The 20,871-nt window shown below is 46.7% G+C and overlaps 1 protein-coding gene across 3 annotated transcripts in view; it reads right to left on the bottom strand.

The window, feature by feature from the left end:
• Positions 1–20,864, bottom strand: part of ADAMTSL2 (ADAMTS like 2) — a 65,489-nt gene extending 44,625 nt beyond the window's left edge. Inside the window, exons 1-5 of one of the 3 annotated variants that reach the window (XM_075015425.1) lie at positions 20,763–20,864; positions 10,069–10,183; positions 7,268–7,410; positions 5,326–5,401; positions 3,109–3,211 (exon numbers count right to left, since the gene is read on the bottom strand). In XM_075015425.1, coding sequence (XP_074871526.1) covers positions 3,109–3,211; positions 5,326–5,401; positions 7,268–7,410; positions 10,069–10,183; positions 20,763–20,863 — 538 coding nt within the window. In that variant the 5' untranslated portion in view covers position 20,864. Of the gene's footprint in view, positions 1–3,108; positions 3,212–5,325; positions 5,402–7,267; positions 7,411–10,068; positions 10,184–12,143; positions 12,330–20,762 lie in introns of those variants that run through there. The other 2 variants (XM_075015426.1, XM_075015427.1) reach the window with 2 other exon arrangements.
• Between the last annotated feature and the right edge of the window lie 7 nt (positions 20,865–20,871).

The following is a 20,871-nucleotide window of genomic DNA, read 5'->3' as shown; positions in this document are numbered from 1 at the left end:
CAGATTCAAAACAGGAGAAACATAATCAACATCAACTAACGTCATCTAAGCTAGCTAACAACAGCAACCGTATGATGAACTGCACAGCGAGCAACATGCCGGGAGCTACCATTTCTAGGGCTTAGAAACTAGACTGCACATTGCAGTTCTGGGAGCATGAGACACCCAGCATTGCAAAACCCTGCACTGGTAAGGAGTCCTTACTTCCAGCAAGCCATTGCACATGCTAACGTCATCAATTATCTATACAACATAGCTGTGAATTTTCCATGCAGCCAAGCAGAGGGGCATCTCCAAGGGAGCTTTGAAAAATGTATGTATGTATATAGGTTGAACCTTTCTAATCCAACACTCTCTCGTCTGGCACCATCCATAATCTAGCATGATTTTAATTAGCTGGATGACAATTTACCGTGGGCATGGCCAAGTTTCCCATGTCTCCATAAAGTTTGTTTCCAGCCACCAGTCCTGGCTCTGAGTGGTCTGTGCTGTTCTTTAGCTCTAATTTACCCCTAAATGTCTCCTGAGAGCCCACTAAGCAGTGGAAGTGTTGGTAATGTGCTAGACAACATTGACCTCCTGTGTTCCAGCGAATTTTCTCGCCCAGCACCAGCCAGGTCTCCAGGGTGCTGGATTCGAAAGGTTCAACCTGTATTTATAAGCTAAGAGTCCATGGGCTTACTTGCAGGAGTAAGGACTACTCACCCGTGTAGGAAGCTGCAGTATATATAACTTAAATGTATGACTAAATATATCTATATTCCATATATATGATAAAAAGCTTTGTTATATATACACATTATCCATATACAAACTACCTAATATATAGGTTAGATTAAATACCTATGTGCTAGCCGACGTATTTAATCTCTCTCTGTATATACATATGTAAATATTAAACACACAGACTACCACTGAGAGAAAAGAAGCTTTACATCTGTATATAGGCAAGCATTGCAAACTTTTGACAAGCATCTGTCTGAATGGGTTAATGAACTCACTTGTGTTGTGGGCGCCCCCTGCTGCATTTGCTTTCCACACATATTCAGGTGGCTAAATCCACTGGCAGGAGCCTTCACTGAAACACTGAATTTTAAGTGGATATTGCAGAATATTTGCAGAGAGCAAATTGCAAAATTGGTTTTGCTCCAGAAGCCTGATTCTAAAAGTTATTCTCAACTAGTAAGGGAGAAGAATATAACCTCTGACCTCTATGTCCCATCAAAACAGCGTGAATTTCAAAATATCCTTTTCAGAATCTCACAAGGAGCTGCTTACATACCAGCTACAGTTCAAGAATTATTCACTGAAATGAGTAATTTCCAATAGGGAATATGTTTGTGGAAATTTCCACTTGGCCACTTGAAAGAGTTATTATTGGCCAAAGAAATTACTGATGATAAATAATTTATTCACCTTCAGATTAGGGGCCAAATTCTACCCTAAGGCCTTGAGCAGGGGTTGGGGTGCAACATGGACTTGTATCACCATAGGAGGACCAAAGAGATGGCATGAAGCACAACTGCTCCCTACTATTTTCAGGCTGCAGCTTCTTTTTGGATGTGCATCTTGCTCCACTCCTAAAGTAAAGGGATGGGGAGGTTCATGGCGCCACCTCTCGCTGCCTCTGTTAGGATGATGCAAGCAATCCCAATGCTCCCCTGAACAGCCCTGGCTCTTGTGCCAAGTGATGCAAAGGTTTTCATTGAGCACCCAGACACAGTCCAGCCACGACAGGTATAATTTTCATAAGAACTTTGGGACCTGAACACCCATTTTCAAAAGAGACTTAGGCTATGTCTACACTAGGGAAAATAAGTCAATTGCAGATACACAAGTCTAGCTACAACTGCGTAGCTAGAATCGATGTATCTGCAAGCGACTTATCTGGAAGTCTTCATTGAAAAATGTCAACAGGAGAGTTTCTCCCATTGACCTCCGTTACTCCTCGCATCTCGTAAGGAGTACAGGGATTGATGCAGACCCCTGATAGGTCAATTTCACATATCCCTACCAGAAATTGAACCGGAAGATCTACCCTGAGTCGGTCAATCTTCTGGGCTAGTGTAGACATAGCCTCAGACCCAGATGACCAGAGGTCTTTAGGTATTGCTGTGTTCAGTGTTGCGCTGCTTAATTTAATAAACTAAATCTTATTTTGAAAATGAACTTTAGATTCCTAAATAAGTTAGGTATCATACTGCTAAGTGCAACAACAACTAAATGCCTTTGAAAATCTGAGCCTAAGTCACTCAGGGTCAGCATGTAAATAACAATTTTCCAAGTTATCTGAGAAACTACAAATAGAGATAGGGACTTAGTGGAATTTTTAAAAGTGCCTAACTTTCACTGATGGCAATGGGAGTTAATGCCTACGTGCTTTTGGAAATCTCACTCAGTCCTATCTGCAGTAGTAGGTGCCTAAATACCTTTAAAAATCTGGTCTGTAGGAGCCAAAGTCCAAGAGAAAAAAAAACAGTAATACATATCTGAGTCATTTCTGAAAATGGGATGTAGGCACAAAAGTCACATAGGCCATTTAAAAAAAGTTTTGTCTTATGTAACCATTGTGTTGACTGGTCCCATTTCCATGACACTAGATAAAATAAAGAACTATTTACAGAGGTGATGAGTGTGTATTATCAAATGCCACTGAAATGAAATGAGTCAATCCCTGGCCACACTGAACTCTTCAGAGCACATTTTGCTTGGACAAGCCAGATTCTAATTCCGTGGTGTCCAACATGCTATCCACTTGGCCAGTTGAGTGTGGCTAGTCGGCTTGAACAATAAATATATTTTCAGAATAATGTGGTTATTTCGCTTCAGAGCTGGTTGGACACCATGATTCGTAAATCTCTCTGTGCTATCTTGTCTGTTAAATCTTAAGTCTGCAAGCCTAGAGTCACTGGCGTCAACAGGAATTTTGCCCAAGAGAGCATCCAAACTTTGAGCTAATTTGTCATTTTTTTAAATGCTTTGTGTCTGCAGAATGCTCCTTTGAGCTTGAGCAGGTGGTGTCCCCACGTCTTCCTGAAGGATATAGCCTCATCACTATCAAAATATTTTGGCTAGGCATTATAGAACGCACAAAGAATGTCTTGTTACCAGGATATAAAGGTTTCCATTGATATGTTCTTCCATTATACACATGGGAGTTAAATGATGAACACTGTTCCTCTCGAAAGCTCCTTCCGGTTGGGGGGCACTCCTAGAATGGGATACATTAATATCCTGATGAAAACAAAATGCAGGAAAACCTTCTGGCAAACCTCAGGCGGCCACTTCTACAATTAGCATTTCATGGCCTATTCCAGTCCCTGGAGCCTGGCTGCTTCCTATCTCTTAAAGGCTCAGTACTGCAAAGCACCGAGCGCTTTCTGCAAGGTAGCTCAGCTCCTTCTGCTCCCACTGGAATTGTCAGCAGAGTGCCTGACACACAGCCTCACTGGTGCAGCTCTTCTGCAGGGCCGTTGGGAAGCAGTGCAAGGCACTGCTTGAAACTTTCTCTGTAGTCCCTCAACCTGGGGGAGGAAGAAAGAAGGAAAAAGGCAGTTCCGCCTACCAAAACCCCCACTTATGAGGTGCAGCTGCAGCTCCCGGCTATGGGCTATAGCTGGCTCAGACCTAGTCTACACTATGTGGCGCCCTCAATCTAGTTCAGCTCTTTGCGTCGCTGAAGTCGATATACTCGCCACGGAATCTTCCACTTGGCAAGGTTGGCAGGAGCTGCTCTCCCCTCAACACTGGCTGCTCTTCTTGGTTTGGTGGGTGTTGACGGGAGAGCGCTGGAAGATTGATTTATCACATCTAAGCAGTTGCGATAAGTCAACTGCCAGTGGATTGATTGCTGCAGCGTCGATCCCCAGCGTAGGGAAAACAAACCCTCAGACATTGAGCTGGGCTCTGTTTCCAGCTCTTCTCCAGGCTTACTCTGCAAGGGAGGCCACGTTACTTCATCCTTCTGCACCCCAATCCCCTGTCTGTTAAACGAGGGACCACCCTGCTCCCTACTACAAAGGGGTCTTATAATGGGCTCAGATCCTTAGAGCCTTGTGTGGACACAAAAATGTGGATCCATATCCAATCCACCTCTGGATCTACCTCCAATCCACCTCTGCTGTAAACAATCTGCATCTGACCCGCAATCTGCTTTATACCCGTATCCCCACCTACAACTCCACTGCAGCCAGCGGTCTCACAGTTCCCTGCTCTCAGGAAGTGCATCTGCATGGGTGGATGTGTGTGCATCCCAAGGATGCTTTTCCCATTCCTTCCCACCAGCACAGCTACCCATCAAAGTGGGGCAGTCTTCTTAGGCCTAGTGATTTTGGGGACCCTGCGATGACTGCCCCAACCCCACAATGGAGAGCACAGACTGGGGGGATTATGGGGCACGGGCATTGCAGCAGCAGAGGTCACCTCCCACCACCCACATGGTGAGTAGGGAGCGTGGTGACCCCTGCTGTCACAGTGTCAGACTCCATAATCCCCCAGGCAGTGCTGCTCAGGGGAGAGAGCAGGCAGGGACGGAGTAGGGGCAGAGCTGGGGAAGGGGTAGCATCTGCAGTACAGCAGGGGTGTGAGAAGGTTGCCCCAGACCATATGCCTGGGGCAACAGAGAGGTGTTGTCCAAGGCCCCGCCTCCTGCCTCCAGATGGCCCTGCCCACAGGACACTCATGCCAGGGAGTGGAGTTAGGGTGTTCCTGTGGAGGAGCAGGGTCAGAGCACCCTGTTCACTGACAGCAGCACTGACAGCCACCATGGGCAAGGTGGAAGGTGCGCCTGGCTCTGCACCCTGGAAGGGGCAGAGCCAAGAGAGGAAGCAGCAGGGCCAACAGCAGTCAGCTCTCAGTGCTGTCCTGACTGTGATGCTGGGCCCTCCCCTACTCCGTCACAGCCATGTGCAACCACTGCAGTTTAAAGGGGCCCAGAGCACTGAGCTCCTTTAAATGCTGGGCCTGGGGGGAATAGGACAACTGACCCTTCTGTCCCCACATCAACAGGCCTTCTCCCCAGTAAGTGCCAGGTAAGGCGGAGCAGGACAAGCCCCTGTGTAGAGCCCTTTCCGTAGTATCCCCGTCTGCTCCAATATCTGCAAAAAATTCATCACAGATATCCGCAGATTGGCAGGACTCTGCAGATACTGCAATTATGGAAGCCATCAAAAAGTGGAAGAATCAAAATGCAGTCACTTGGTTTTGGACAAGCAGCGTACCAGTCAAACCCCACTCTGGCACAATACCCAGAAATGCTGTTGTACTAAAGACATGATTAAAGATTTCTGATCTGGAACATTTCCCACAAGAAAAGAATATTCTTACTTGTACTTTGCAGAGCTGGTATCTTTTGGATGTCCCAGTGCAAGTTTTATTAGCAAGCCCACTCACGGACTTTCTTCTGAATAAAGACAGGATGGTTAGATACGGAGTTAGAAATCTTTGCCAAATAAAATCTACCTTCCTTATTTTTATAGGGGTTCCCACAAATAGAGGCAATACCTTAAAACCTTGATACTATTAACGCCAGTGGCAAAGGTGCCCTTGACGTATATTACTATAAGTGCTTATTAAGTTTAGTATAGTAGCACCTCAAGGCTCAAGCCCAACTATACTAGGTACTCTGAACACTTACTAATAGACAGGCAGTCCACCACAGAATTGTTGTTAATTACTCTATTTTAAGATGACCATCTGTCCCTTTTTTACCAGGACAGTCCCTTATTTAAACTCTCACAGGTGTCCTGATTTTTTTTTTTTTTTTGTTTTAAAGAAAATAGGTATTTTGCAGGGCTCCTGCTCTCCGGCACCTGGTATCTTGGGACAGCAGCCTCCGCTGCCAGGGAACCCCGCTGCAGGGCAGCTGCCCAGTTCCGCAGCGCCCAGTGCCTTGGGGCAGCAGCTCACACTACCAAGGAGCATCTCTGCAGGGTGGCTCCCCCAAGAACCCCATGATGGCAATACCCGCTGCTGGTGAGCTCCACCATGGGGCAGCTGCCCTGTTCCCTACCCATCCCACACCAGGAGGCTGTGGAGGCCCCATCCCTAGTGCATCACCATGGCACAGCAGACTGCATTGCCAAGGAGCACTGACATGGGACAGCGGTCCCCCATCCCCGGAGGCTGGTGTCCTGTATTTGCCATACAGCAATGCGGTCACCCTACTCTATTTAAACATGAAAAATGGTTCAACATGCATATGAGTAATGCAGGAGGGATAGACAGACAGATAGATAGATGGACAGACAGATCTTTTTCAGGATTATATGCTTTAGTTAAGTACAAAGTATTGAACCCATAAAGAAATAACAATGAAACCCCACGACTTATGCTATATGCAAAGAGGCACAGTTGCCCCAGACCCGTCTCCTGCTTCGGATGGTCCCACCCACTAGGTGCTTCTACCAGGAGCAGGGTTTGGGTGCTCCTGTGGAGAAGCATGATCAGAGCACAGGTGTGACTAAATAGGAGATGAACACAAGAATGGCCAGACTGGCTCAGATCAAAGGTGCATCTAGCCGAGTATCCTGTCTCCAAACAGTGGGCCAATGTCAGATGCCCCAGAAAGGGTGAACAGAGCAGATAATCATTGAGTGATCCCTCTCCTGTTGTCCATTTCCAGGCTCTCAGAGACGAGGGACACCAGTCATACCCATCCTGGCTAACAGCCACTGATAGACCTACCCTCCATGAATTTATCTAGTTCTTTTTAGTTCTAGGTGAGACTAAATGATCTAATGTTCCCTTCTGGATCTAAAATCTATGACTCTGTTCCTTTGTGAGTAATGAGCTGGTGAACTGAGCTCAGCTCCTAGAAGACAACCATCCACACCATAAAAACACCCAGTCTCCCTGGCAGTGACAGACACTCTTATTTGGTTGCATGAGCAGAAAGACTGCTCATTCACTGAACGGACAGAGACAGGGGACACAGACTTCTCACCCTGAGAGTCTGTCCTTCCTGCTCAGGACTGAAGCACAAAGGCAGCGAGTGGAACTTGGAAGCTTGTGTGTGGTCCCTGTTCTATGGACAGAGAGAGATGTTCATTCTCCAGGGCTTTCAGTCCAGTAATTTCCCCAAAGATGAATTTACTGGATCAATTTCATCTGTGGAATACACAGACTGACTTCCAGAGATTTCAGTGGAGTTGCCAGAATGGGCCTGAGAGCAGAAATTCTGTGCAGTTTGTCTAACAAGCCAGGGACACAGTGTTACAATATTCTGCCTGTCCAGTACATATGTCTCACTTAATTATTGTGACAATACCTCTGCCGGAGGCAGTGCCTCTCCTGGGATTTGATACCTCCCCCACAGGTTCTTGTGCACGCGGTCCATTTGGTCCACTCCCCCCACCAGTATGCTGTGACATCTGCTCCATCTTCGAGGCTGTTTGATGTCTGTGCGTTGTCCTGTTCACAATGCAGGGCATTCATGTTCAGGAGAGAAGAGGCGTTAAACATTTACACTGCTGCGTTAGTGTCACTAGGAGTTCTTCACAGTGATTCTAGGCTCCAAGAGAGCAGACCCCACTCAGAGGCAAAAACTGGATCCACTGGAGCAAAGTCCAAGCAAAAGGACTTTGGGTGGGGGGAGAATGAGGTTATTAGGGGCATGGGATCACCCTCCAACTGGCACTCTGCCATGCGATGGATCCATGCAGCTCACAGGCCATGTTCTCACCACCCCCACAACCCACCCCATGCTGCACATTTGTACATACAATCACAGTGCACTGGGGATGAGGAATCTGCCTGAGAATTCTCCATGGCATGGCCTTCTGCACACAGAAGAGACATGGCATTTCCCACCACACTGGCGACACAGCAGCACAGGAACTAGAAGTGCTGTCTTGTGGGAAACTCCATGATTTCAAAGTTTGATTTTTGTTCCAAAGTGGCAACATTTAGAATCACTCATGACAGGGTATTTTCTGAAAAAAAATTGTTTCAGATCAGTGTACCCATTTCACTTTGATTATATTATATTATAAATTTCAGAATGAAAAAGTAATTTTGAAACACAAAATCAGAATGAAACATTTCAATAAGATGGCATTAAATGTTTTGGCCTCATTGAAATGAATCATTTTATTTTTAATGACATCTCATTGAACTTGACGCATTCCTGCAATACATTTTTCAGTTGGAAAATGTTGATCCCATAAACTGTTTACTTTTCTATTTTTTTTTTTTTTCAGAAAATTTTCAACCAGCTCTAATCCAGGACCTTATGAAACTTCTACCCACCTTCCATGCCCACTTCCAAGAGACAAAGATTCTCGGCTTCAGTCCTCACTCAGCCAGAATTCCCATTAACTTAAAATGGGTATTCTGATGGAGTCACGTGGGCCCTCAACATCTCCCAGATGAAGATAGTGCTCTTAATTAACCCGTCAGTGTATTCTGATTCTTGGCCCACACTGAATTCAAATGCAAGATGTTGAAGATCTAAATTGATTGAAGACCATAGGATGACTTTATCCAAGGAGAGACTAGAAGAATTATGGTTGTTCATCTTAGAAAAGAGATCATCAAAGGGAAGGGGGATATGACAGAACTCGTTAGAGTTATGATGTGGAAGAAAAGTATTATTCAATTGTTCCTGCCCCACAACAAACAGGGTTCACCCAATGAAATTAAGAGGTGGCAGATATAACAAACAAGAGGAAGTACTTTCCCACACAACACACAGCTGATCTGTGGAAGAAAGAACAGGTAAGTTCATGGAGGATAGGTCCATCATTAGCTATTAGCTCAGATGGCCAGAATGGGACCAGGCCCAGCTCCAGGCTCCTGTGAAATGCTGCAGCAGCGCTACTCTGCCACTCCATGCGGTTCAGAGGAAGGGAAGGAGGGGCAGTGCCACATTCTGAGCAGCTCTAATGGCCCTAGGTCCCGCCTCTTCCCACCTTGTTCCAGGGCTGCTGGCCCCACTGGATGGGGCTTCATGCTCCAGGGCAACCTGAAATTTATGATTACCAGAAGCTGCAAGTGAAAGGGGTAAATCACTCCAACCAACCCGTTGTGTACACTCCCACTGAAGTTCTGATCCTGGCCCCCATCAAAGACAGGGTACTGAGCTTCCTGGACCGTTGGCTCTGCCCAATATGGCAGTTCTTAGGTTTAATTACAAGGGCAATGACAACAGCATCTTCCAAACCCAAACCCTCATCAGCCTTGTGCAGGTGGTGAAGTAGAAGGGAGAAGAGAAATGTCTCTCCCCCACTACTTCATCATGCTCTCTCAGCAGCTCAGCAGCAGATCAGCCTGCCTCTTCCTGGATGCAACAAAGTCTGTAGCTGCAGCCTGTGCATCCTGTTTTGGCGCACGGCCTGGCACCTTGGAAGATGCTCCCAGGCCCCAGATTTCCTTTGAGGACCCTGCTGTTAGAAGGTCCCAGGGTGATGCTGACTGCTTCCATTGTGGAGCAGCAGCAGGGAGTTCCCTCAGTGACTCTGCTAACATTCGTGCACTTCCATACCTAGAGTGAATGTGCCCTGTTCTGGCTCTGGGCTTTTAATGTATTACCATGACTGGTCTGCTCCCACGCATGGACCGTGACAGCCTGTCTCAATAAACATCAGATGTATCATCTCCAGGACACGAGAAGATTAATTTTTCATGGGGGCAGGGGTAAACGTTTCCACCCGTTCTCCTGGCTGCGGAATGCTGCATTTCCTGAGAAACGATAATGGCATTCTGTGAAACAGGATCCAAAAATCTAGCAACTGACCAAAGCCCCAGGGTGAATGGACTGTCTCACCTAATGAACACGGAACAATAATGTCATGTTATGTAAATGCTGTGGAGAAGGTGAGATCCTTCTTAGTGAGATCCAAGTTGCAGAAGAAAAACCTGTCAATGGAATAACTAACTGCCACATACTTTCAAGAGTCTTTGCTTGCAGATTGTAAAATACAGAGTGCTAAGACGTGCGTGCGCTGGAAAATACCTGAGCTCTGTGGCACGTGCCTCTTTCTGTTCCTGAGCTCAGAAACCAGCCTGCCAGGTGAACATGGAGCTATCCCTTCAGCACCAGCAATTTACCTGCCCAGTGGATACACTTACCTGGGAGATCACAAAGGCAATGTTTCCTACAAAAAGCACAATGGCCAGGGTCCCCTTCAGGTGAGAACTTTCACGGATGAAGAAGCTGCTCCAGCACCATTTAATTATTTTCATTCTATAAAGCAAGAGGTCCAAAAGTATCCATTCAAAACACAGGTGTTATTTCATTAATGGAATGTTTTTAGTGATCAGATCCATACTACAGTGTCAGACACATTAGGTTACAGAGTCCATATAAGGGACAGCACCAAATATCCTACTTTATAGCCTCACCACCAATAAGCAAAATAACATTGATCATAAAGGAGAATCAGGATCTGTTTACTAGCAAGAATTACTTTACCTTAAGAAAAGGACTGAGGGATTTTACAGTAGCCATAATTGCTATACAGTTAATTAATTAAAAAATGTGGTGGGTAGATGTTCAACTGGTGTAAATTGATGTAGCTCCGTTTGAAACCAATGTCTCCTCTCAGTGTTGCTGTCAGGATAATTTATTCTCACACTAGGTCATCCATCGCAAACCTCTGTCCACTGAATACGACGGAGTCATGTTGATTTACACCAGCTGGGGTTCTGGCTCTGAAGGAATTACATGCAAGCACTTGGCAGCAAGAGAATTAGCCGAAATGCAGAGCATGTCTATGTTTTTAAGTTGAGCAAAGGGTTGCAAATGCTCTGCAGAAAGCTTTAGAGAAAAAGAAAGAGCAGTATTTAAAAAGCAAGATCATTTGAATATTTTCTGCTGCAGCTTTGCCATGCCACAAATTAAAATAAATCACAGTTGACACCCTTTATTTTTTCTTTTTTAAAAACAGCAGTTCCTCTTGTTCTACTTTAGTTCCTGCTGATGGAAAAGTCTGTTCCGATAGCAAAGAAATCCTCAAAAGCTTTTTCTTTTTGTCTTTCTCTTTTTTTTTAAATCAACAAATGTCAGCCTTTCATTTCTACACCCTAGAACATCTGTGAAAGGAAGGGTAACAGAAAACCCAGCCACCCAGATTGACATGACTTTAAAGAAAATGCAGCTCAATACCATAGTCCACTTTAGAGTGAAGTGAAACCCCACAGTGGGAGACAGAGATAAGCAAAATTACAGGAAATCATGTTTCAGGTAACCAAAGCACCACATGTCTGAGAGGAAAAACCTCTGGGCTAACACTAGACTTCCCTTGAAAAGTAAATATTCAATAAAGTGGGAAGCTGAGTAAGATCCAGACAACCCATGGGGAAAGGAGATTGTCATCAGATCTGGAGCATACAAGTGTTCCTCTTCCACCCCTTTAAACTCTCTCCCTTTCTCAACTTGAGCTTTTGTAGCCGTTTCGGGACAGTGGCCCTAGTGTGAAAATCACCACAAATTTAGCTAGTGTCTGACTTAAAGGGGTCATCAGTTAGTTTTCTTAGCCCCTGCCTCCCCCCTGCATGTATTCACTTAATATTCTGAATATGGTTTCCAAAGCTTAAAGTTCATTGATTAACTGAAGCCCAGAATTCTTGGCTGTGCGTCCCCAGGACAGGTGGCTGAGACTTGCCTTACACTTGGTTTTCATTAAGACTTCCAGACACTGCTGGTCCAAAGCCAATAAAACAGCTTGCTCAGGGGTTATCCTTTGTTCAGTCAAAAATAAAAACCCTCAGCACCCAACCATCCATCTTTAGTGGGGCAGAGTCAGAGAGAAAACCACAGCTAAAATAAAAACCTATCAAAAACGGAAGGGCAATCAATGAGTCTATGGACAGAATTGAAATCCGGTGTTCCAATGGCAAAGCAGAAAGGGAGAGAGAGAGAGAGACAGTTTTCAGGTCTTTCCCATCCAATAAGTCTACCAGGTTACATAACTGTCTCCTGACACAGAACATGACTCCAACAAAGTCTAACCTAGCTCCAAAGTGAACCCAAAGGGGCTGGTTGCTTTTCTGGCACTTCAACAGATTTTGCTTGGTTGGGAGGGGGAGGGGGGAAGGTTTGTCTCTTCTTATTTTGGTTCCTTTTCCTTTGTCTTCTTCTTCTAAATCAATATATTTAAAATCTTGTGTATCACTGCCATGAAAGTACAATAAATAAGCCATACCTTGAAAAATTGGGAAGTGCCAGCAAGGTGCAAGGGGTTTGTTTTAAGGCTGAAGATGCTCCAGACACCAGGTGCAAAGGCTTGTGTGTGGGGGGAAAGTGTGGAGTAGCAGCAGCAGCAGCAGCAGCAACAGCAGCAAAAGGAGGAGCAGGAGCTGCAGATACACTCTTTCTCTCTCTCTCTCGCTCTCCCTCCCTCTCACTCTCTCCTCAAACTTCAAAGGGCAGCCAAAGAGCCTGGGCTTCCAGCGAGGAGGAGCTGCCTAGTGGCTTTCCCAAGTCGGCTTTAGTCGGTTTTATAGCTGTCAGACAGACTGTGAGGAATTCACACTTCTCACCCTGAGATGTCTCTTTCCCCCCTCCTCACCTCAAGCCCCAGGTTTAACCCGCTCAGCTCCCCTGATGCAGGCCAGCAGCAGCTGGTTTCCTGCAGCTAGACTGGTGGAGGAGCGGAGGGGGAGCTGTACGCATGCGTTTCTCCTCACCAAGAAAGAGTCAGACACACACACACACACACAGCCCGCAGAGCCAAGCGTTCAGCCCTGGAGTCTAGCGGGGAAGAAGGCAGGCCAGGCCGAGCGAGACAGCCCCGCAGGCAGGACTGCGCTATTCTACTGTACGGGCCCCTCCGTCTCAGCGAGCGGGCCGCGCTGGCAACGCCACCCACGAGCACAGCTGCATTCTTTTCCCTACAAGAGACACGCCGCCAGGCCAGCAGATTTATAGCACAGCCCGAGGGAAGCAAAGGGCATCTAAGGCCGCCGGAATGCGGCTCCTTCCCCAGACGTCACTCGGGGCATGAACGAGGCTCTGCCGTTCCTGCTTCTCAGACAAGTCACCTGGCTGGGGCTCTCAGAAGCAGCTTTTTCATAAAGACGGGCTGTTGGCTTTTCGCTTGACCCCCCAGCCTGGGCTGCTCTTCGCCTGTGTCACCCACACACCTACTGGCTTTGGTTATACTACAGTGCTCTGTCAGCAGAAGTCCCTGTCGGAAGAGATTTACCGACAAAACTTCTGTGGAGAGCGCGGCAGCACACAAAAGCAAATTGGGAGAACGCTCCGCTCTGTTGACAGAGCAGCTGGACTGCCTGGCCGCTCTCTCGACAAAACAGGCACTCTGAAGTACAGCGCACAGGGCTGCCCGTTGTTGCGGATGCCCTGTCTGGCAAGAGAGGTCCCTTGGGGGCATTTACACAGCTGTTTTGTCGAGAGAAATCTGTTGGCGAAGGTATTATGCCTCAAAGTTTTGAAACAGAAGGCTGCCAGTGAAAGAGCTGAGTTTTGTCAACGCGCTGTCGACAAACCCCATTGTGTGTATAAATGCACAGCGTGTTTTGTCAAGAAAACTCTCTAGTGTAACTAGCCACTGCATGTGGTTCACCGTCCCTTGTAATGGCCCTCAAACCATTTACAGAGAAAAAAGGGTGAGTCTCCCCTACAGCCTTAGTGGACAGCCAGCTGGCGTTTAGCTCAGGCGCCAGAAACTGTTCCACTAAGCCCTAGCGGTTCCAGGTTCAGTTCTGCCTGTTGGCTGCTATGCCTGCTCACTGCCCTTTGACCTGTCCAGCTTGGACAGGAGTTCAATCTCTTGCTGGCATTCCTTTCAGGGTCACTGGACCACACAAACATTCCCATCACGTCCAGGAAGGATCCAAAGCTTTGTCTACACACTGCTTTACCTATTCCAATACAGCTAAAGCAGTGCAACCACCCAGGTGTGAGTGTGCTGATACTCCTGCACAAGAAGGGGAATGCTGATCTACGCTCTTTGTCCACCCATAGGAAATCTTTCCTCCCCCATAACTATTCCAGTGTAATTTAGCTATTCAGACGTAAGGTCCCTGCAGGGACGCTCCATTCCCAGAATATTTCCCCCGACTCCTTAGTGGAGTGATCATTCCAGAATAAAGTCAGTTTCATTCTGAAATACAGTGTGGACATGCAGAATTATTCCAGAATAGCAGTGGAAAAAAAGCTTTTCTGTTATCCTTGACAGTTAATTCCCTATAAAGACAAAATGCACACAGCCCTTATACCAGCATAGTGCCTCCATACTATGGGTTGTATTGGTATATTAGTCTTTTTTTTTTAAAAAAAACCTCCCTCCTTATTGCAATACTATGAAATCTGTGTGTACACAGTGTGTACACTAGTCCTTGATGATAACATTTATTTTAAAAGTAGAAGAAACTTTCATTCACAGGTGGGAAGGCTCAGAGCCTCATATGGTTAAACAGAACAATGGAGGCTGAGGATCTCAGATTTTTCTCTGTCACACTGAGGTAGTTTGTGGCTCTCCTGCAGTGCATTTTTGTAAGAAAGAACAGACAGATGCTGGTACTCAGCCAGCTCCACACTCCCACCCCGCCCCAGCCAATCCTCAATACCGACGAGCACCGGAACACAGAAAGCACTCCTGTAGCGTATTGGTGTGGAATAGAGATGGCCCATTAGCTTTCTCTGTATGTGCAGAAAAAACAGTAGCACATAGTCCATTTAATGTGAAATAATCATGGGTTTGATTACATCCCATGGGCTGATTTGCAGTTATAAATCTGTAAAACTCCATTGACAGGACTCAAAACAAAATCAACAGATGCTATTTACCAATAAGGAGTTGTAAAGCCAGTGCTCAAACTGAGACAAAGGCCCATCAGTATGAAATAACGAGACAGATCTTCTGATGCATAGACCTTAAAGGGCATTTGTTCGCTGTTGTTTTACTTTGAAAGCAAATATCAGGCTCATGAAAAGCATTAGGTTAATTGATCTCCAGACAGGATAACCCTTTCTGTATCCCCTGCACATACACAGCACCGTCTACAGCGGGGCAAGCTTCCTTGGGCTGCCCCCAATGATGGGGTGACCATCCATCCCATTTTCCCCAGGACAGTCCCCTATTTAAGCTGTCCCACAGCCATCCTGGCTTTTTTAAGAAAATGGGCAAATTGTCCCGTATTTCATGGGGATCCTGTTCCCTGGCACCCTGTGTCTTGGGGTGGCAGCCTCTGCTATCAGGGAGCCCCACTGCAGGGCAGCTGCCCAGTTCCCTGGAACCCTCTGCCTTGGGGCAGCACCCCCACTGCCAGGGAGCTCCTCTGTGGGGAGGCTGCCCCATTCCCTGATAGCAAGCTCTGCCACAGGGCAGCTGCCTCGTTCCTTGGTGCCCCATGTCTAGCGGATGCAGCTCCTGCTGCCAGGAAGCCCCTCCATGGGATGGCTGCCCTGTTCCCTGACACCCTGGGTCTCGGTGAGGTAGCTCCTGCTGTGGGGAAGCTCCCATGTGGAGCCACTGCCCTGTTCCCTGGCCCCCGCTGCTGGGAGGCCGCGAAGCCCCTATTTTCAGCACACTCCTCCCCATGCACCAAGTAGTTACTGAGCCCCCATCCTCCGCTCCCCCTCATCAGGAGAGTGTGTAGCTCACCATAGGGCAGCAGCCTCCATTGTGAAGGACTCCTGAAACGGGAGAACATCTCCGGAGGCAAGTGTCCGGTATTTGCCAAGGGGCAATGTGGTCACCCTACCCAATGAGCATAGTCTTTGCTACAAAAAGCCCAGGCAACTCTGAGCATCTCAGTAGGCACAAACAAACTTAGTGGTGGTTTCTTCTTGCAGGCACTCCATGGAGTGGCCAGAACAAGCAACTTCATCCAAACACCCTCTGGCACCAGGGAAGCAGTTTAAACGGGTAAACCTGGATCCAGATTCTCATTTTTAAAAGGGCCCTGCAGCTGCATAATGAACGCCAAACACCTTCAGCTTTGGCATGGATGTAGCCCATTGCTCAGGGTGTGTTAGACTCCACCTCTGCACCTGGTCCACACAGATCTAAGCCAAATAGCTGTGCCAGCATGGCATTGGGTGAAACTGAAGCAGCTCCTACTTGCACGTCTGAGGCTCAGTCCCCTAGAGCAGCACAAGGGCTACCATATTTGACCGTTCCAAAAAAAGGAGGACACCGTTGACAGGAAATGTATCTATATCAGTAACAAAGAGGTAGCCGTTTTAGTGCATATTCTAACCAAACAAACCAGAAGTCCTGTAGCACTTTAAAGACTAACCAAATAATTTATGAGGTGATGAGCTTTTGTGGGACAGACCCACTTTTTTAGATCCATATCAGCATATACCACTTCAGGTTGTATTGAATACCTACACTATGGCACATTAATACAACAGGAGTTGGTAGATACTGGTGCAGTTATACTCCCTCTCAGGGGTGTCATTTTTTTACATGGTAACCATACCTCAAAGTTATGCAACTTGTTTCTGTCCCATGGAGAAGAATTCACAGCCTGAGGAGACCCTAACAAGAGAATAAGTGGCTGTATTGAAAACCACATGCCTCCCGACCTACTGCAATGTGTAGCTTCCAGCTCATCATCTCACACTAAGCGTTTCAAGTGACTATTAGTCTCCTTAAACAAGCCATCTCCGAGTGTCTGCTGGTTACCTTCCCCGATGGTAAACAAGCCACATAGCTGTCAGCATGATGTCATGTCTCCACAGCAAGAGGAGGAGCCTGTCACGGCAGTATCAATGACAACATTTAGCCTGACTACAGCCCTGAGGGGAAAATTCTGAAATGGTACCTTATCCAGCCTGTCAGCATTTCCATTTTAAAATGGTGCCATGTATCATTAGAATGCACGCAAAGGCAAAGCAGATCCTACCCTGCTGAATGAGAGCAAAAGGCAACCTTTCCCTCAGCCAAGGAGCAGCTTAGTAGGGGTTGATCCTGCTTGAAGCAGGGGGCTGGACGAGATGACCTCCTGAGGTCCCTTCCCGCCCTATGATTCTGTGAAAGCGTTTAAAAAAAAAAAGCCTTAACTGAAATTACACCCCTAAGGGCCAGAATTGGTGTGAAGTGAGGGCACACAGCAATGGGGATGGTGTGCTTGGGATTTTGGTTGTTTGGGACATGTCTACGCTGCAAATGGCTGGAGATTGGACTCTCAGATGCTGTGAGGCGACTGGGTCTCTCAGGGCTCACACTCTAGCCTGAAACAGCCCCAAGGCCCACAAGCCTGAGTCAGCTCAGTGATGGACAACTGGCCTTGCGGGGACCCCATGGGGCCCATTGGAGTTGTACATGTGACCCACCAGTCATTCTCCCACCCTTGCCCATGTGCAGGGTTGCCAGATTCTGCTGGTTTCCATCGGTGTGGGGTTTTTTGCTACCAGTATTACTAAAGTAGAACAAGGGCAGGTCAGTGAGGTGCGTGCTGACTGCACACAACATTGACTGTGAGAGCCATGTGCTCCCTCCGCATCCAAGCAAAGCACTGCTATGGGTCAGTCGGCACTGGCCACAGATATGAGGTACACGAGTGCGGTTAGCAAAACCACCCTCTCCTGGGAGAACATCTTGGTTACGACAATCTTGCACCCCACTGAGAGGAAGGAGGGCCACTCATGCAGCCCACTTACTAGCCTAAGATGCTTGTCATTGGTCTAGTTCCTATATAGACCTGCCTTAGGGATTGATTCCCATACAACAACATACAGCTCTCTGAAGTAAATCAGTCCCACCACTCAAGGGGTAAGATACTCTGTGTAGGGCAAGGGGCTGAATCAAGCCCTTACCCTCCCACCTCCCCGTGACTTTGCAGCAGGCAGACTAGTTATCAGCTCTGCCATGAGAGCAGAACCCACCCAGGGAATTCAGAATTGCTGCCCACCTAGAACCAAAGGCCATGTCTCAGACTGATCCCCACAGTCAAGCTGAATCTAAGTCCAAGCACCTCCAACAATGGAGGAAGTTCCATGTGAAGTTTGAAATCCAGAACTTAGAACCATTCCTAACACGCGCATGTATCTTAAGCATTGGCTTTGGCTTCCACGATACAGGAAGTGCCTCAGACAAAATGCCCAGAGTGTATTATAGCAAACAAGCAAGGTTAGGCAATAGATTCTGCCAGCTCAGAATCACACAGCAGTTTCCTGCTCAGCTGGACATTTGAAAATTTGCAGATTTTTTTAAATGAAAAGATTGTATTCATGTATGACCAAGATGCTCAGCTGCCTGCATAGCTGGGCATAATGGGCAGGTCCCATAATAACCCAATAATTTCCCAGGCAGCTCTGACCTCCTGTTTCTAGTTCCGTTATTGGACAGAGAGTCCTCTGCCCAGGGAGTCAATTTGGGATGAGACGAAACCAGCAAAACAACAGGCTCTGGAAACAAACTCAGCCTTTTTCACTGTCTGTTGCAGTGTCCTCCACCAAAAATCTCAATAATCTCCAAGAATCTCTGACCCATTATGTACTTAATGTTCCAAAGCAGCAATATGGGATAGAAGGGCAGTGTGCTCCATGAAAACATTCCCACATCCTTCTCAGGCTGGTCTCCTCACCCACCTCTCAATCAAGAAGAATGAGGTTTGGGGACAGGCACTGTCTTGTTCAGCACATGTACAGCACCAAGCACAGAAGGGTTCTGGTCTATGACTCTGGCTCTCTGCCACTACCTCAGTACGAATAATAAATAGTAATGTTTCAAGGAATGCCTAAGTATCAAAACACAAGATACCTTTTGCAGTTCTGCCACTGTCCCAATTGCTGTGTGCCTCAGTTTACTTTTCTGTGACTGAGCTCACATTTCTATGATATTTAGTCATTAATGTTTGTAACATGCTTTATCAAATTAGATAATTACCAAGTTGCCATCATCATCAGCCTCATGTTACATGCATCTATGAACCCATCAAAATCCATAAATTGCCTAATCTCTGGCATATGCCACAATAATGTCCACATATTTCCATTAGCTTTAAAAGCCACTTTTCCACAGCAGATTTTTCTGTTTCATTTTACCTGCTCCCCAAGTTTACATTTTCTTACACAAAACTGAGAAGAACTCTGCTGTGAATCAAAGTTTGCTGCGGATTGTCTTATCGCTATGAAAATGAAATAAGTGCCTGGCCTTTTATATTAATGAAACAGCTTTAGCTTGAAAGCTTTGTACAATCACGCTTAGGAATCTAAGCTACGCAGTACAGCCAACCTCAAGCATTCAAAAATCATGAGTCAGATTCCCCAAAATCATAAGATTGGTTTAAAAAAATAATAAATTCGGGGTTCTTTTCCTTTGCTTTCTGGGTTCTGCGCTGTTAGCTGGTCATATCTTCATATTTTTCTCTCCACCACCCTGTAAAGTTAAGAGCTTATTCAATATACTACCAAGCCTGAACAAACAAGTAACACTTGCATTCCTTTACTGCTCCCCAGGTATGTAGCACTCACAGGTGCCAGATGACAGGCAGTATCTAACCAGCCCAGAGACTGACATGTCCAAGCAAGTAGGAGCTAACAGGCGATTACTGGGGAATGACAGACAGGTGCCCTTAAGCTACATTGGGGTCAGCAACCTTTCCAAAGAGAAGTGCTGAAATTTGACCTTTTGACCTCTATGTATTGTCTGCGTGTTGGTGATACTTTTTAGTCATTATCTTCAAAAACAACAAGAAGTCCTGTGGCACCTTACAGACTAAAGTGCCACAGGACTTCTTGTAGTTTTTGAATCATTAACATTCCTACTTACAATAGCATCATTCATAAATAAATAAAGATTCAGAGCTTTACCGTTTAGGTGGTGGTTGTAGCATTAGCTGGTCTTTTGTTAACCCACAGCTGGCATGGCTTTGAGCAAGCTCCTGGCTGCATGGGGGAGGAGGGGCAGAGCTGAGCTCCCACCTCATGTGCCAATGAAAATTAAAGTGTGTGTTATGCTTGGCATCCATACTGGAGGTTGCTGACACTTAACTTACATAGTGAGATCCAGGCCTGCTGATGGGGTGGGGGCAAGGAGGGCAGTTGCCTCTGGGCCCGGCCTTTCAAAGGGGACTGGAGCTACTTTGGCAGCAGGTGTGAGTGGTGCTGAGGGATGATTTCCACTCTTGGTCCTGCCCCTTCTGGGGCACGGAGCCAGGGTCCCCCCCATCTTGCCCCAGGGCCCACAGCAGCTGTCAACACCACTGGTGGGATACCACCCACCATTTGTGTGAAAGGGGTATGGAAGCGACAATGAGATAAAATAGGTGATCTTTACCGGGGCAGGGGGAGGCTGAAACTAAGAATTTTGGTCCCAGAAAATTACTTACGGCAAGCGTCTATTAAGTTAAGTCGCTCGTCTGTGATCACTATGAATATCAAAGATGGGGAAGTTGCCTTTCTAATGCATAAGGTACTTGGTATCTCTATTGAGGCCAAAGAGCAAAGTATCGAATTTGAGCATAAACTCCAGTTTGACTGCAGGTGTTTCCCTTTGTAATCTGGTGTTAAAGTCTCTTTGTTTTAAGATGTGTATTCTCAGGTCTTTAACAGTATGGCCCACTCCACTGCAATACTCACTGACTGGTTTACGAGCATTCTGATTCTTAATGTCTGCTCTGTGTCCATTCATTCTTTGGCAAAACGATTGTCCAGCCTGTCCAATGTACAAAAGAGAAGCATTGCGAGCACATGATGGCATATATCACAGTGGCTGAGGTACAGGTGCATGAGCCCCATGTCCTGTAACTGATGTGGTTAGGTCCAGTGATGGTGTCCCCAGAATAAGTATGTGGACAAAGTTGGCAACGGGGTTTGTTGCAAGGAAGAGTTCCAGGATTAGCATTACCGTAGTATGGCCTGTGGTTGCGGGTGAGAATCTTCCTGGGATTGGGTGGCTGTCTGTAGGAGAGAACAGGCCTCTGAGCCAGAGGTGAGGAGAGGCAGCATCCTGTAAC

This window comes from Carettochelys insculpta, chromosome 21 (assembly GCF_033958435.1).
Source record: "Carettochelys insculpta isolate YL-2023 chromosome 21, ASM3395843v1, whole genome shotgun sequence".
Taxonomy (NCBI): Eukaryota; Metazoa; Chordata; order Testudines; family Carettochelyidae; genus Carettochelys; species Carettochelys insculpta.
The sequence above is the reverse complement of the archived record's forward strand: the minus strand, read 5'-3'. Positions and strand labels throughout refer to the sequence as shown.